This window comes from Denticeps clupeoides, chromosome 7 (genome assembly GCF_900700375.1).
Source record: "Denticeps clupeoides chromosome 7, fDenClu1.1, whole genome shotgun sequence".
Lineage (NCBI taxonomy): Eukaryota > Metazoa > Chordata > Actinopteri > Clupeiformes > Denticipitidae > Denticeps > Denticeps clupeoides.
In genome coordinates, this window is record NC_041713.1 from 9,318,834 (window position 1) to 9,334,631 (window position 15,798).

Genomic DNA, 15,798 nt, shown 5'->3' on the forward strand with positions numbered 1-15,798 from the left:
CAAGAAGAAGATAAAAGTCGACATGGCACCACGCCTCAAATTATTGAGGTGGAGAGGCACATCAAAGAGCTTCTGAGCTGTTTACTGAGATTTCGGCTTGGCCTTTAGCGGGGTTCCATGTACGGTCCATTGTTAGCGTATCTGATCTCCTGCACAGTGAATGGTTGCACAGGTGTCACTTCTGTCTCAGGTAGAGGGGTTTAGAAGTGGAGGTGATGGGTCAAATGAAATGGAGAGCAAACAGGACCTGTCCAAGGCAGCGATGGGCTAGCTGGAACTGGGCCAAAGCATGACACCTCAAGAAGAAGAAAAGAAAAACAGTGCTACCTCCGAACTATTACCCATAACTGTATCAATGCCATTATTGAACACATCTCAGATTCTAGTATGTATCTATAGTTATCTTTATCCTAATAATTTCTGTCTCCCTTTCATTCTTTTTTTTTTTTTTACATTTTAAAGCATGGCAATTGATTGAAACAAACCCCGTATACCTCTATGGCCATTTGAATGTTCAATTGATTCACATCTGTCACTGCTTTGTCCCCAGACTGTGGCCGAGGCCACCACTGGCCACACTGATAGGGACCTCAGAGACTGCTATTGATGAGATGTCTCTGCGGCTCCTGGAATGACTGCCAAAGGTGCATCGATGAGTGACTCCAAGTGACCATGGACAACGCCGCACTGAACTTCTCTTCAGCGCATGGGCTCTGTATTGGCCCATGAGCAGGTCTCCAAACCACAGGGCTACTTCCATTGGGGCACGTGTGCTCAGATTTGCCAGTGCTGAGGTGGTGCACCGTTCAAAAGTACTCAAAGCAACCAGTTCCACTGTGTGATCTAACCATGATGCTTTACCACTTGGAATAATTGAGTGATTGCCTTAATTTTGCTCAATCTATATATCACTGTTATTGTTGATATTATTAGCATTGCTATTATCATAAAAAAATATTTCACTGTTCAATCGAAAGCGTTGCGTTGCAGGATATTCAGGATCCAGCCAGGACCGTTAACTAAGCCTCCCATAATGGCTGCCGCTGTATTGTTCATATCCTTCATTGTGCTCTCAGCGCCATTTTACATCCAGACGAGCGGCGAAACCAGCGGCGACAGGTCAGCTGCTCGCTCCACGTGGAAACAGCGCGGGCTGCGTGTGCCCAAATCCCGCCGACGCGTCCCCTTTCCGCTGTGGTGCGTGGAGGAAGCCGCTCCGTGGAACGTCGCTGCCGGGATGGGGGGGGGGGTCGAGCAGCAACGCCTCCGCATTAGCTCGTGGCTAACGGCTAATCTCGCCATTAAAGGGGTTCCCTGGTGGGGGGTAACCGTCACCCATTAACTGGGTACAACGAAGTCGAAAAAAAAATCCAGACAACGACGAAGCCTTCAATTATCATGCAGCCATATCCAAATACAGTCAAACGTCCAAAAATACATACCAAAATGACTAATAATAATAAGAATATTTATTACTATTATAATTCGCGAGTGACCTTAAAATAAAGGCAAGTTCAGTTTCATGACCCAAATAAGGACATTTAATTCATCAAATGTATTGATACACCAATTCACGTAGAATTGCATAATTAAGACCATTTACAAAATTCAGAAAACACTGTCTCCATCTTATAAAGATTGTTTATTTTATTCCAACTATGAAAATAATGTACAATAAATAATTTTGAAATTTGCTATTAAAGAATCTCGATAAATAAACTAATTCTAAAATTTCGAAGAGGGGCATTGCCCATCCGGAGAGAATTACTAATAGCAGTTCAGCTACCCTTATAATGTCTGATGCCGTTCCTGAGAATTTATCGATTGAGCTTCACTGAAAAAAGAAGGGGGGGTTCCCCCAAAAACATAAAGCACGAACTGAGCCCATTAAAATTTAAAAAGGTGATAAATACCTGACATTTGGACAGGGAAGGGGAATCCGGGCGAAATTTTGATTGTTAAAAAAAAAAAAAAGGAAATTCATAATACTGCGCAATAACAAGCATGTGTCCGTTACCCCTCTGTGCCGCAATAATACTGAATTCAGAACGAAACCCAATGAAAATAAAATTGAATATATTTCGCAGGAATGTTGCAGTGAAAAAAAAGCCTTTAATATTCTAAAATGATGCCATTCTTCGTTTGTTCTTGAATTTGCAATATTTCTTTTTCTCGCTCTCTGTCTGTCTGTCCGTCTGTCTCTCCGTTAGAACTGCAAATGTTGTAAATCTATAGTACAGAGAGTACTGGTGAACAAGTCAAAGTCCTCTTCGGAAAAATCGACGGGGCTGTCCAGGCTGCTCTGCAGGCTGGGCGACAGCGCGTCCGAAATGTGCAGGCAGGACTCCGCGGAAAAGAAGTTGAGGTCGGGGAGGGCGGCCGAGTCCTGGGGCTCCGGGAACGGCTGCTCGGCGCCAGATGCGCGGCCCTCTGCTATTGTGGCGGGGTTATCTGCGGTGGGCGTCGGGAAGGGGGGAGAGCTCGGCGGCTCCTCGTCGGGCGTGGGCTGCTCATTGTCTGCGCTGTTCGTGTAGGCGGCGGCCGAGGCGCACGTCTCGGGCTCGGAGGCCGCCGAACCGGAGCCGGAGCCCGAGCCCGAGCCGGACGCCTCCAGGGGCTGGCTCGAGTAAGGCGAGGCGGCGTCGGCGCTTTCCAGGGAGTCGTACCCTCCGGGGTCGCCCTCCTGGCCCTCCCGGCGGTGCGTCGTTTGACGCTTGTGCTTCATCCGCCGGTTCTGGAACCACACCTTCACCTGGCGTTCCGTTAGATCCAGCAGCGCGGCGATCTCCACGCGCCGTGGCCGGCACAGGTATTTGTTGAAGTGGAACTCCTTCTCCAGCTCCAGGAGCTGCGTGTTAGTGTAGGCTGTCCTCAGCCGCCGGGATCCGCTGCCATTGTCCAGCCCGCCCTGGACTTCTGCAAGACCATGCCAGTTATTAAAAACATATCTATATAAACAATGAGTCCAACAATATTCCATTTAAAAATGGACATTAATCAAAACATTAATAATAAGGAGCATTGCCCTAGTGGTTGGACGTCGCCTCGTGTCAGTGCAATGCGGCGTCCGCCAGCGTCGCGTTATCCCTCCGAGCCCCCATATTTTGTTTTGTCCCACTGCCTCTGCATTACACGGTGACATCCAACATGGCCACCCCGAGCCCCGAGACGGGCTTCTGTACGTACATCACCAGGAGGGCACCGACGGCGAGATTTGCGGTCTGCGTCGGGGAAGGGAAAGGAGAGGATTTTTTTTTTTTTTTTTTTAAGCGGACGTGGGGAAGGGGAGCGGTGCGCGCTGTCCAGCGTGTGGTACCACGGTGTCGTTTCGTCCCGGTTTCGCAGACGATCAAACACACAAAAAAAATGATGAATCGGTCTATATCTGTTTTAAAAGGAGGGGTGAATTTATAGCCCGTTTCTGTTTGCTGATTTGTTTTAGAGAGGGGGGGGGGGTAAAATACTGGAAACATGGACAGCTAGCAGCACCCGTCTGCTTACAGCACATCTGCATGTCCACGAAATGCGTAAAAATACATCTGGTGGAATGCGAACGCACCCAAAAAAAAAAAATCATCATAATAACATTACGCGCTTTTGCGCACAATCCTCGCCTCGCACTGGTAACAGACCATCACTAGCGGACACGACGAGACCGTCACGAACGGAACATGGTAGGACGAAAAAGGAGAGAAACATGGCTGAGGCATGCACCGTCTTATCGAGTACGGACCTGTCGGCGACTCCAGCGCCGCGGCTCCATACCCGGAGGACGTGGGCGTCGGGGACGCGGCGGCGGGTCCCGTCGCGGCTCCCGGCTTGGGGCACTTCTTCGACGATTTCTTCTCCTTCATCCATGGGAACTCGTGCGCAAGCGGACCGCCGCCCGCCGCCGGGGCCGGGCCCTGCCGGGGCTGCGGGGTCCGGAGCTGGAGGCCGTTGGCGGCTCGCTTTTGGCTCCTTGGTCGCGCCTGGTTGCTTGTGCAAGGGCTCAAGCTGGGGATGGTTTGCTCGAAAGGAGGAGGAATTACTGTCGAGTCCTTGATTGATGAAGTTTGAAATGACTCCAGGACAGCGGGGAAAGACGTCAGGCACTCAGCGAGGGAAGGCTGGCTGTTTATGAACCCTATCTCCCTCTCAAATTCAAAATTCATAGCTCCTTCGGGTTACACGGCGGACGGCGAGCTCGAAAGTAGGAAAGAAAAAAACCGGAACAAAAACGAGAGGCGTTTTTCGCCCCGCTATGGCGTATTTGCGGGCTTTAATAATTGTGTATATTGGTGATATTACTAGCGTATGGGGACCTTGGTCTGCTAAACTGAAGACTATGGGCGAAATTGCAGCCAATTCCTGGTCACATGACCGAATCAGCCAATAGAATCGCGGGGCCTGGTGGCAAAAGAAAGCCTTATTTTCACCGATTGATCAAAACTACGGCGCGGACGCCGGGATTGTTTTGTGCCGCGTGTGGAGGGGGGGGTGGTGGTGGTCGGTGAGTGGGTGGGTGCTTTCATAATTTCGATAAATAAATAAAAGTGCTCGGTGGCCATGTGTCCTGTCATAACTGTTTCGCGTGGGCGGTTAAGTGAAGGGTGGGGTGGGGTGGGGGGTTGGGGGGGAACCTTCACGTGGGAACAATGGAGACCCCGAGACCGCTGCTGGTGCCGGTGCCGCTCGGTGATGCAGCTCGGCAACACGAGGTGTTGGAGAAAAGGCGCATCCTCAATATGGCGAGCGGCTAGTGTGCAGACACCGACTCATTAATCTTGAAAGTTTTGACACCGACTCGGACACCCGAGGTGGTTAAATAGAAGCTCGTAGAGATGTTTCTGGAAATAAATGTCCAGCTGACTAGCGGTTCTTACATCACCTCTGTGAAATCGGAGGTTTGCAGTACAATATTTTAATTATCGCTATTTATACATATACATATATATGTGTGTGTATATATATATATATGTATATATGTATATCTATATATACATATACATTTTATGTACCGGACCGCTGCTAATGAAGACACAGGTCAGTGCATGTTTGTAGCTAAAACGTCGATTTCGTGCATCGCAAAAATGCATACGTGTAAAATTAAACGTTGCTTAATTAGATAGGTCTATGGAATATATATATATATTCAATTAAGTACCAATTATTTTTATGATTACATTATTTAATTAACCACACACCAGTCAAATAAATAAAAATGGGAAGAATTGCATGCGATGGACGTGTTAGGATTTCGAGCTGGAACTCCAGAGCCTCTGGATATTTTTAGAATGGAAGTCGCGAAATAACAGCGGTGATCAATCTTTTCTCGGCCAAAAGGCTTGACAGCAGCAGCCCTCCAGAAGTCTTCTCCTTCCTGCGCTGCGCGGGCAAAACAAAGAGAAGCGTTTTCTTCCTTCTCGCATTCAGCAGTTTTTTTTTTTATTTTGTGCCGAGGACCAGGATCACAAAAAAAAAAAAAAGTAATAAAACTACAGGCCGACGTTAAAAGGCGTGTGAACGGGCCGCGCTCCTGTTTCTACGCGTCGCGCCTTTAGACTGAGCACAGCACTGATTTTTTATTTTTATTTTTATAAATGTTATTTTATCAGGGCTGCCATTGAATAAGCTTTTTGGGCTTTTTTTTTTCGACTGACAACGCAAGCGAGAGCAGAGAATTTGCGTAGGTGTTGGGCTTTTTAAAGGCCGAGCACAAAGGGGTCCGAGGCGAGCCGAGAGGAGGTCACATCGCCGCCGCCGACTGCGCCAAACCGGGACCAGTTCTATCTCGTCACATGTTGTCACGTCGCGTTTCTTTAATATTTCTCTTCTGTGGCGGCGACGTCTAGGTTTGTTTGCGCCCTCTACGTCTGTATTACGTCCTCGTGTTAATAAATCACATATTTAAATTAGCGATTAAAAAATATATATATTGTCTTTACGTCGCTCACTGTGTTTAATTGTGTTTAAGCCGTTTTATTAGATGTCTTCGCCTAATCTGCTTATTATTCTGTTTCACAATCACGTTCTTTCATGGGTTTTTTCCAGTGCTAAAATTTGTGTGGAATCTCACTTGAGTTACGATTAATTCAATTTAATCTGTACAATGTAGAATTTTGAGAACCAATATTTTTTATGTGGTAAATATAGCCGATTGTGGTGCAAAGAGAAAAGTGGTTAAATGATGCACATAAAGGAAGGGATTAAAAAAAAATTTTTTTTGGACTGTATTTTGCCGATTATCGATTGCCCCACGACTATTCATATTTATGAAGTGATAATAACAACCATATCGTTTGTTCTTGCGCTTCGGAACCTTGGTGTGTTCACCCTACGGCCTACAGTCCATTGCTCGTGGTTCCTAAAAATAAAAAAAAAGGTCCCGTCCGGCAGCTTCTTCGACGATTTATGGACACGACCTCTCGCCGTTTGTCCCGTTACGTTTGGAGACTTGGCCACCGACAGCCACACCAAGTTTAAGGAACGTCCAGCTAGGTCGGCCCGCCTGCTAGCTCCCTCCGCGGCTAAGCTAGCTTCGTGCGAGCCTGTGTCACGTGACCACGTCACGCTCGCGGAAGTGTGAGAGAGAGAGTGTGTGTGTGTGTGTGTGTGTGTGTGTGTGTGTGTGTGTGTGTGTGTGTGTGTGTGTGTGTGTGTCGAAGAGAACCAATGCGGAAATGAATAACGTAACATTTTATTAAAGAATTGTTCAACAGACAACTCTTGCCATAAGAAATAAAAGTAGCTACAAAGGACAAAGGAAGATCTCAAAAATTGTGGAGTTTTTTTTTTGTGTTTTTTTTTTTTTTTTTGTGGGGTTTTTTTTTGTCGTTTTTATCTATACGTCGTCTAACTCTCGACTATGCAGGATCGGTGTGATTCCGCTCCCGCGTCCCAAGTACAAGTAAAGACATTGCTTATGTACAAGGGTAACATAAACTACTTATCTCTAAAATACAAGAACTAAAAAATTAACTTGTTACAATGACAAGAACACAAGGTATTTATAACAGGTAAATACTAAAAAAGTACATTTTCTTGATATAAATACATGGGGGATAAATAATAGGAAAACAAAAAGAATGTATTTAAACTGGCTATAACAAATAAATATATATTTATGAATGTTCACTTGAACACACATATAGAAAGACGCTGATTGGAGGTCTTCCGTCTCAAAATAAGATTTTTTTTCTTCTTCTTCTTCTTCGTTTTTTATCTCCTTAACCATTTAAATGTAAACTCTAAGTGCAACAATGATGTCCGGACAGCAGAAGCCGGATTCTGCTCCCCGGACACGCATTTTGTTCATATATACCCTGTTTCCAAGTTAAGTCGAAGACATGAGAAAATGTGGGCTCTCCGCGTTAGTGATGGCTACGCCGTAAAGTCAACCCTAAGGACGGGGGAGGGAGGAGCGAGTTGGGAGTACTACATGGAGTCAAGAAAAGGGGAGGAGGAGGAGGAGGAGGAGGAGGAGCGCCTCCCGAGAGGACTTCTCCTTTATTACCCTGTGCCGATGATTTTTGGAGAGAAAAGAAAAGTAGACACCTTTTTTTTTCCCGTGCGTTTTTGTCCATGACAAGTTGGGAGAGGAACCTCCAAAAAGGGGAGAGCAATATTCTAAAAATCCAGAAACAAGTTTGGCCGGTTCTCCTTAACAAACATTTTGGGTTAGTGGAACTTGTACTTTGTTTCTTTGATCAGAGGTAATGTGGGAATTAGTAATAATAAAAAGAAGGGGAAATGAACGAGAGGAATCCAGTGGTTGGCTTGCGCCGGGTTTAATACTGCTTTTCTGCGCGTAATGGAGGCGGATATTGATACCGCGCGTGTGGAGGGCCGTGACGTCAGCATCGATTTTCACGCTGAAGAGGTAAACAACCTGCTGTCACGTAACAGCAGGTCACACTGCAGGTCTGGGTTATTGTTATAAATTTATTTCTCTGTCACTGGGGACCTTTTGCGGATTTAATGTGCAAACAATGTTTTTTTTTTATTTTATTTTATTTTTTTTTTAAAAGAGAATAATTGTGATAAAAGGTCTTTGATGGACAGACAACAACGCCTCCGTGCCATGAACAGTACAAGCAACCACTGGATCATCTTTTTCAGCCCCATTGCATCGTCCCCATGGGTTAGTTCTTTATTTTATTTTGTCAATTCACTCGTTCCAAACCTGCTACAGATGTGTTAACTTGGGCGCTTCCTGGATTCTACCCTGAGAAGGATGGTGGGCCGACAGATCCGTGTATGTCGGGTGGGGGTCGCACGGTCCGTGGTGCTGGCTCGCCGACATCTGCGTGGCGCCGTTGTAGTCCATGTTGCCCGACTGGTGGTGTGGCAGGTGATTGAGGCCGTACATGGACGGCACGGCGGTGGGCATGGCGTCCACGTAGTTTCCCCCGACATACACGGGGCTGCCTTGCATATTGGGAGTTCCATAGTTACCGCTGTTACCCTGTAGGCCGTGCGGGTCGTACTCAGGTGCCGTGTTGCCGTACTTCTGTTGCGTGGGGCAGCCTTTCATTGGGTTTTGGTAGGCCGACGGCATGCTGTACGCGTTCGGGTGGGGTTTATTGAAAGATGGCGGCGAGGGGGCGTCGTAGCTGCTGGCCATTGAGTGCATGGAGTTCATGAACCCCGCAGAGGACTGCATGGGGAGGGGGGGGCTTCCGGTCGGGGACGGCCCGCCCGAGGAGGAGCCCATGCCTTTCGACTTCTGATCTTTCTTGTACTTCATGCGCCGGTTCTGGAACCAGATCTTGATCTGCCGCTCGCTGAGGTTGAGCAGGTTGGCCATCTCCACGCGGCGAGGCCGGCAGAGGTAGCGGTTGAAGTGGAACTCCTTCTCCAGCTCCACAAGCTGAGCGCTGGTGTAGGCTGTGCGCGCTCTCTTGGAGGCCGCCGAACCCGGGGGGCTTTTCTCACCACTGCTGCTCTCCGCTGGGGTGGGAATGAAATAAAACATAATTACTACACGGGGAAATTGAATGCATCGTTCCCTAATAAAGCCGGCAAACGAAAACTTATCCCCCTGATATTGGTCGTCAACGCTTCATAACTTTGGCAGTTATTAAGTGACGCGAGGCCCAGCGTTGACCGGGTGTATGTAAATTGCATTATAACTGGTGCCCACGGCCAGAAGCTGCCGTACGGTTATACAGGACGCCCTTTGCCCCCCAATGAACCAATAACGCTGCCCTGATAAAAAAAAATATACTCCAGATTCCACTCTACTTTACATATATGGCATTTGTGACATCTTATATGTGTAACTTGGCCTACAATGTTTAAGATGTGTCCTGCTTCTGTCCTAGTGGGGCCCGCCAATCCTCTTTTGAAAAACAGGGGCTACTGTGGACAATATGGACTTACAAAACATAACTATTACGGACCGGTGGGGCCCAGGGTTTCATTCTTGCGAAAAACGTGATGAGGTTTAGGCTAATTTGTTGTGGTGAAAAAAAAAAACCCCAAACTGGTATCCCTGAAAATGTCATTCGCTTCAACCAACTTCAACCGTTCGAGGCATAATCCAAGGCTGAACTTGCATTTATTTTACCCAAGGTCCTTGCCATATGCAAAAAAAAAAAAAAAAAAAAAAAAAAGGTGAAATGAATCAACCGGTAAAGACATAAACAAAGGAAGCGGCGCGTTTGTGTGCGAGTTTAGTTCCAGCCGGGACGAATATTAAAATGCGGCGAGCGGGACACCTCGCCTCTGTTCATTTCCCACCGAACAATCAGCAGCAGAAATAAGGAATGTCGGACACGAGCTCTATTGTCTCCTCTCTGGAGGCCATAACCAGCGCTGGCCAACATCTGTCTGCAGCGCACATGGGGCAGGTGGGGGGGGGTGGAGGTTGGGTGAAGGTAGGGGGGTGGGGGTGGGGGGGTAAAAATCACACACCGTTAGCTGAACTTGCGCTGGGGGAGCTGTTTTTTTGCTTGGTGTTCTGCCTGGACTCCTTCATCCACGGGAAGATCTGCTTGGCCATGGCGGGGTTCGGGGGCAGAGAGGACGACTTGGGCGCCGCTTTGGACGGACCCCCTCCGCCATTGTTCCCACTGCCGCCCGGCTGCTGCGCCGCATTAGTGCTGGTGGAGTTGACGGGGTTCTGGGGAGGGGAGACCTGGGGGGCCTGGTGGTGTTCAGGTGGCAGACTGGGGCGCATGCAGCTCCCGTTCAGCTCTTTCGTCTTGGCATGCTGCTGCTGCTGCTGCTGCTGCTGGCCAGCGCTGCCAACGGACTGGAGCGAGCACGCTGATCTCTGGTAATCGCCATCGAGGTGCGCCGAGGACTGGAACGCCGGTTGAGGTGCATCATAGCCGAAGCCGTTGGCCCCCTGGTACGAGTAACCCCCAAAAAGTGTCGAGTTGTCGTAGTAGGTCGTTTTCTGCATTTCCAAAAGTCGCGTTACCGGCTACCAGGGTCCTGACGACCTTCTGGAAGAACATTGGCACCAGATGTCACGTGACGGTCTCTTCCCAACGGCCACTTGGAAGCTGACCTGAAAGGTTACAAGAATCACATAATAAGAGAGGCGCTGGATAAATCCATCTTACGAAATGAAAGGCGCCATGACATGAATAGAGCGCTTCCCACAAAAACGGCTCGCAGATGCTACGTCAGGGTTTTACTCCAACGCTACCCTCGCAAGAACAAGCTCCCTCCTACATATTCCGCACCCATGTTGTTATTTTTTTTAAACTATGAATTACTACGAATATGAATTATGCGAGTGGCTTTAGCGCCGCGCCTCGCGACGTCTTTGTCCCTCGAACGTGGCGATCGGCGTCGCCAGGACGCGGCGAGCATTTCTGCCCACGCTCGCCGTGTTTCGCACGCAGAAACGAATAATTTCGATGAAACGAGACGTGCACTCACGCAACGATCACGTTTCATCGGTTCGTCGGAGCCAATGACGCAGAAAGGGTGTATTTCTTTTTTCATTGTACTGTGATTGCTACAACATGCAAAAAAAATGTTAAATGTTTTATCAAAAATATACATATATTCTTACTGTTATATATTCACCAATGTAATCTAAATAAACACGCGTGCCCATTGATTTGCTATTTTAAAATGATTTGTTTTAATGTAAAAATGCTATGCTAACTTAGCCTTACCATGCTATAAAAATATATGTTCATTAAACTAAATGTATGACTTGTAATGAACGACAAATAGATTTGAAGTCGATGTGAAATTTGGACGATACTATCGACTGGAAATTAAATGTGAATTATCTATTATAAGGATTTGAAAACGAAAACAGGCGGATGAGAAACGATAAAAGGTTTTTTTTTTCCTTTCTTAGTGTGACCGGAGGCTTTTTCTTTGGTTTGACACCGACTTATTTGGGCAACACTGAAAACCAGAAAAACCGGCGGTGGAGCCCCGACACTGAACTTTGCTTGTGACCTCCGCGGAACAAAGGAGAAGAGAGGAGAAGAAGGGAGGAGAAGAGCCGGAAGATCCGTGTTCTCCTGCTCAGGAAAAGGCTCCTGGGCCCTCGGAGTGAAGGCTACTGCTGGGGTGTCACGAAGGCCACGCCGAGGGGACACCCGCGCGCACCTGGCTTTGATCTACATGTGCAGCTCCAGAGAGGGAGAGAGAGAGAGACGCGAATACGTCACGCCGTGATCTATAATGTCGGCGTGAACCCTGGCAGCGTTTCACGAGAAGCTAGCTGAGCAGACAGCTAGCAGCCAAACCCTCTCACACACACACACACACACACACACACACACTCAACACCCACATAAATCAAAAGAGGCTTGTAAACGACGTACTTTAAATGCCATAAAACAAACGTGTCAAATAACCTAACAAATAGGAAACGTGTATTTCCGTAGCACGTAATTCTGAATATTTGATATTTTTTTTAAAAATTGTAATGCACATTATCATTGTTGTTTCCCTTTGTTTTAATGGGAGCCCTTAATTCCATGCATTTCAAGTTCAGAGTGATTCTCCAATCAATGATAAATACATTATCTTGGTAACATAAGCCTAATTATGAGTACAATAAAAGCCTTAGCTTTTTTGATGCATGTAATTGTATTTTTTTTAATAGGAAGACGGGCCACGAGAGGGGAAAGCGTTTGGGTCTCTGAAACATTAACAAACAAAAAAAGCTAAATCTTCAACTAGGCCCACAGAGTGAAGATGAATTATTCTTACTCGACCGCTGTCACTGTCGTTACGTGGTTAACTGGGCGCTGACGTTCTGCACGTTGAAAATAAGAGAGCGAGATAAAGATGCATATTCCAATTCCAGTGAATAATGTGTGAAATAAGGCTGGGGAATGAATTAAACGTCTCTCTCTCTCTGTCTCTCGCTTTCTATAAGACGGGGGAACCTGAGCCACAGCTTTTGGACATCAACTCTCAACACGTCACAAATGTCGCTCATTTATCTTTCCAGCGGACGGCCGGAATCCTAATTATTTACTCCAAGGAATTGTTCCAGGAGAGAGAGAGAGAGAGAGGGTGGAGGGGGAGGGAGGGAGAGAGAAGGGGTTAAAAACCCGACAGGAATAATTGATATTAAATCATATCGCGGTGCCATTAAATGGAACACGTAATGTCCCGGCCCTGCTTGTTACGGTAACACAATAACTAACTTTCCTATAGATTCGCCCCTAATGCAATTATATAGTCTGGAGCGGATGTGGAAGGAGGGGAAAAGGGAGGGAGGGAGAGAGACAGAGAGAGGGAGAGAGAGAGAGGGAGAGACCCCCAGATCGTCAACAACAACAACATCAACAAGATCTAAGTGAACGCCAAGTCCGCCTTTTACGCACGTAACACACGAAGTAAACGCACATGGCCACGTCGTCCAGTCGTTTTGGCCCTGAGAAGGCCGGCTAAGGCCGCGCCGCTAACCCCGTTTCTCGAAATAACAACTGGGGGTGAATTAATATATCTATATTTTTAAATAATAATAATATTAACCCCTGAGCGACCAAATGGCGAAAATAAAGCGGGGCGCCGTTCGGCGGCGTTAGCCTCAAGCTCGTAAACCAGACGCGCGTCCCGACCACCAAAGCCCAGGGAAATATGAAGGAAGACCCCCCCCCCTCCCTCAGTTAAAATATGAACACCCCCCCCCCCCCCATCTCCTCCCCCCTCCCCGTCGCATCGCAAATAAAAAAAATGTAATATATATACAGATGTAGCTATAGGAAGAAACGCGCGAATCGTGGACATGGGATATTCCGAGGCTACAGAGGGGGCCGCGGCGTGGAATGGAAGCTGAAAGCTTTGTGAACTCTTCTTGAACCACGATTGGAGTCATACGGTCATAAATCACCGGGACACACACACACTCCGCCATTCACACACCAATAGCCTTATTTCAGAGCGGCTTACCTTAGCCTCCGACGAGGGACGCGCCAGCAGCAGGCATCGTGTTCGTAATTTTTTTTTTCTCTCAGCCGCGTTTCGGTAATCGATACGCAGGGGAGAGATAGAAAAAAAAGAAAAGAAGAAGAAGGGGAAATAAAAAAAAAAAAAAAAGCCTCCGTCCCCCCTTCCCCTGGCGCGGCGATCCTCAGCCAACGAGCCCGAGACGCCGGCGTTCGGCGAGCAGCTGCCCCGCGCCTGAGTCGGATCCCCTCGGCTCGGGAGCGGGGGGGAGACGGTCTGGCATGAAAGATGGGAGGTATGCGCGGGGCGCCGCGAATGGACAGGCAGCGCAGCTCCCTGGTACGCCCTGCCCGCCGATAACAATGGCCTCAGAATTTCCCCCCTTTCTTCCTCACGGCGCGACCCGTGGCGTCCCCGATCCCGCCGAACCTCGGGCTGGCGGTCGCATCGTGGGCCGCCGGTGTGTGTTTTTTTTTTTTTTTTTTTTACTACTACGGTTGCTCTCTCTCCCCCCCTCCCCTCCTCTCTCGGTCGAGCCGCACCGGTGTTGTCAGCGGCGGGCCCTCCGCGGCGGCGGCGGTGGGGAAATAACGGGGCGCGCGCGCTGGAAGCGCCAGGCGCGCCGCTTCGTCCGCGTCTCACAGCGTCACCAGTGGAAAAATGACGCTAATTGCAGCCGCTCAGGACGGGACCGGGGCCTACGCGAGCGAGCCGTTATTGCGTACACGTTCACACCGTTATTATTCACTTCCGTCCCACATACGGTGTCAGGGCGATATGCTAATAATATTAAGAGAAAAGGAGGGAGAGAGAGAGAGAGAGTGGCATTTTTTTGTGAGACCCCCCCCCCCCTTCCCCCCAACCACCCCACTCCGACTGGTGTAGAGCGTATTAAATTACCAGGAAGTGTGTTTCCCGCCGCCGGCCCGCGTTTGGCTCGGGGCGCGAGCGGCGGCGCTCTGTCGGTGTTGTTAATATTTCATCACCGACGGGCCCGGTGCCGGCGTAATAACTAATGCGCAGAAATGAGGAAGGGCGGGGAGGAGGAGGAGGAGGAGGAGGAGGAGGGAGGGAGGGAGAGGGAAACAGACAACAGACGGGACTCCCGGCCGAGGGAGGGGTGTGAAAACAAATGTTAAAAAAAAAAAAAAAAAAAAAAAAAAAACAGAGAGAGTGAGAGAGAAGATAATCTGTGATATTTAGCAACTCCGAGAGGAGACACCGCCACAAGTTCTTAGAAGAAGAAACTGTTTTTTTTTTTATTAAAACAGAAAGTAAGCGCTTATAGGCTATTTAATGGTAGAATTGTATTATTATTGTTATTTTTGCTTTTATTTATTTACTTAATTTTTTTTTTTCTCTGGGGACCAAAACAAAAAAAAAAACGCAGAACGGAGCAAACACGTCGAGGACGAAAGGCCGATCGACGCGAGACACCGAAATGGAAAGGATAACGCGGAGATATTATTTCCACTCCTCATCTCTCCGTCCTCCCTCCTGCCACGGCCGCTCAGGTTCCATTATCCAGGACGCGCGGGCTCCACGCAAGATTTACGAGCGCCGCCACACACACCCCACAGCTGTAAACGGGGGACCGTAAAAAAGACGCGTTTCGTGTAGCTACTTGAATAGAGCGCGTCGCGAGCGGTGTAGGAGGGAGACGGGGAGCAAAAATGTAAGAGTCTGCAACTTTTTTTTTTGCCCCCTTTCTTTCTTAGGCTGCTTTGTTCCACGTTTTTTTTTTGCAACATTTGCGAAATGGATTTAAGAAACAGCAACCTAAACGATTACTAATTACAAGAAGAGCCGGGGGAGGAAGAAATGCCATCCCACGCGTGTGTGACGGCTTCAATTTAATGAATTGAATGTGCGTGTGTGTGTGTGTGTGTGTGTGTGTGTGTGTGTGTATGTGTTTAAGATAGAAAAGTTTACTTAAAAAAATTATTAATTTGTGGGATCATCTGTCACCGAAAGAATCATTTTGAGGGATAAAAAGGGATACAGAGATAATTCGTCTTCCATCTCACAGTGAGATACTGCATCGCAGATGGACAGTGGACTTAAATTCTGTGTTAAATTCCAGGGGAAAAACAATGCAATGGGATGTGTAGAGCTGTTTTTCTTTCATGATCTCATAAGTTGTTCAATTCATAGATAGATAGATAGATAGATAGATAGATAGATAGATAGATAGATAGATAGATAGATAGATAGATAGATAGATAGATAGATAGATAGATAGATAGATAGATAGATAGATTCAGTAGTTCACAAAATGGTGGCTAATGTTGTCTGCAAGTTGTCATGCAATCATACAATACCATACACTGCTGCAAAAACGCAATAAATGATCATTATCATACGAGGTCATCAGTGTCACATGCAAGGAAACCGGCACAAATACCAATACAATCCCCAAGAAATGCAGAATAAATA

At 47.6% G+C, this 15,798-nt stretch overlaps 2 protein-coding genes across 6 annotated transcripts in view; both read right to left on the bottom strand.

Moving 5' to 3' along the window:
• Window positions 1–1,492: 1,492 nt before the first annotated feature.
• Window positions 1,493–4,632, bottom strand: hoxb2a (homeobox B2a). The gene is made up of 2 exons (XM_028985156.1): window positions 3,734–4,632; window positions 1,493–2,916 (listed from the first exon to the last, which is right to left on the bottom strand). The coding sequence occupies exons 1-2, from the start codon at window positions 4,152–4,154 to the stop codon at window positions 2,207–2,209; spliced, it is 1,131 nt and encodes a 376-aa protein (XP_028840989.1). The 5' UTR covers window positions 4,155–4,632; the 3' UTR covers window positions 1,493–2,206.
• A 2,146-nt stretch (window positions 4,633–6,778) lies between these two features.
• hoxb3a (homeobox B3a) overlaps window positions 6,779–15,798 on the bottom strand; it is a 47,659-nt gene continuing 38,639 nt past the window's right edge. For 3 of the 5 annotated variants that reach the window (XM_028985148.1, XM_028985146.1, XM_028985147.1), the window contains exons 4-5: window positions 9,898–10,498; window positions 6,779–8,931 (exon numbers count right to left, since the gene is read on the bottom strand). In XM_028985148.1, coding sequence (XP_028840981.1) covers window positions 8,168–8,931; window positions 9,898–10,390 — 1,257 coding nt within the window. In that variant the 5' untranslated portion in view covers window positions 10,391–10,498 and the 3' untranslated portion in view covers window positions 6,779–8,167. Of the gene's footprint in view, window positions 8,932–9,897; window positions 10,499–13,365; window positions 13,504–15,798 lie in introns of those variants that run through there. The other 2 variants (XM_028985150.1, XM_028985149.1) reach the window with 2 other exon arrangements.

Excerpts from the sequence above, each read along its gene's own strand:
- hoxb2a (XM_028985156.1), bottom strand. The coding sequence starts at position 4,154 with ATGAATTTTGAATTTGAGAGGGAGATAGGGTTCATAAACAGCCAGCCT. Across the intron at positions 2,917-3,733 it reads GGCGCTGGAGTCGCCGACAG|AAGTCCAGGGCGGGCTGGAC; the intron begins GTCCGTACTCGA and ends ATGGTCTTGCAG.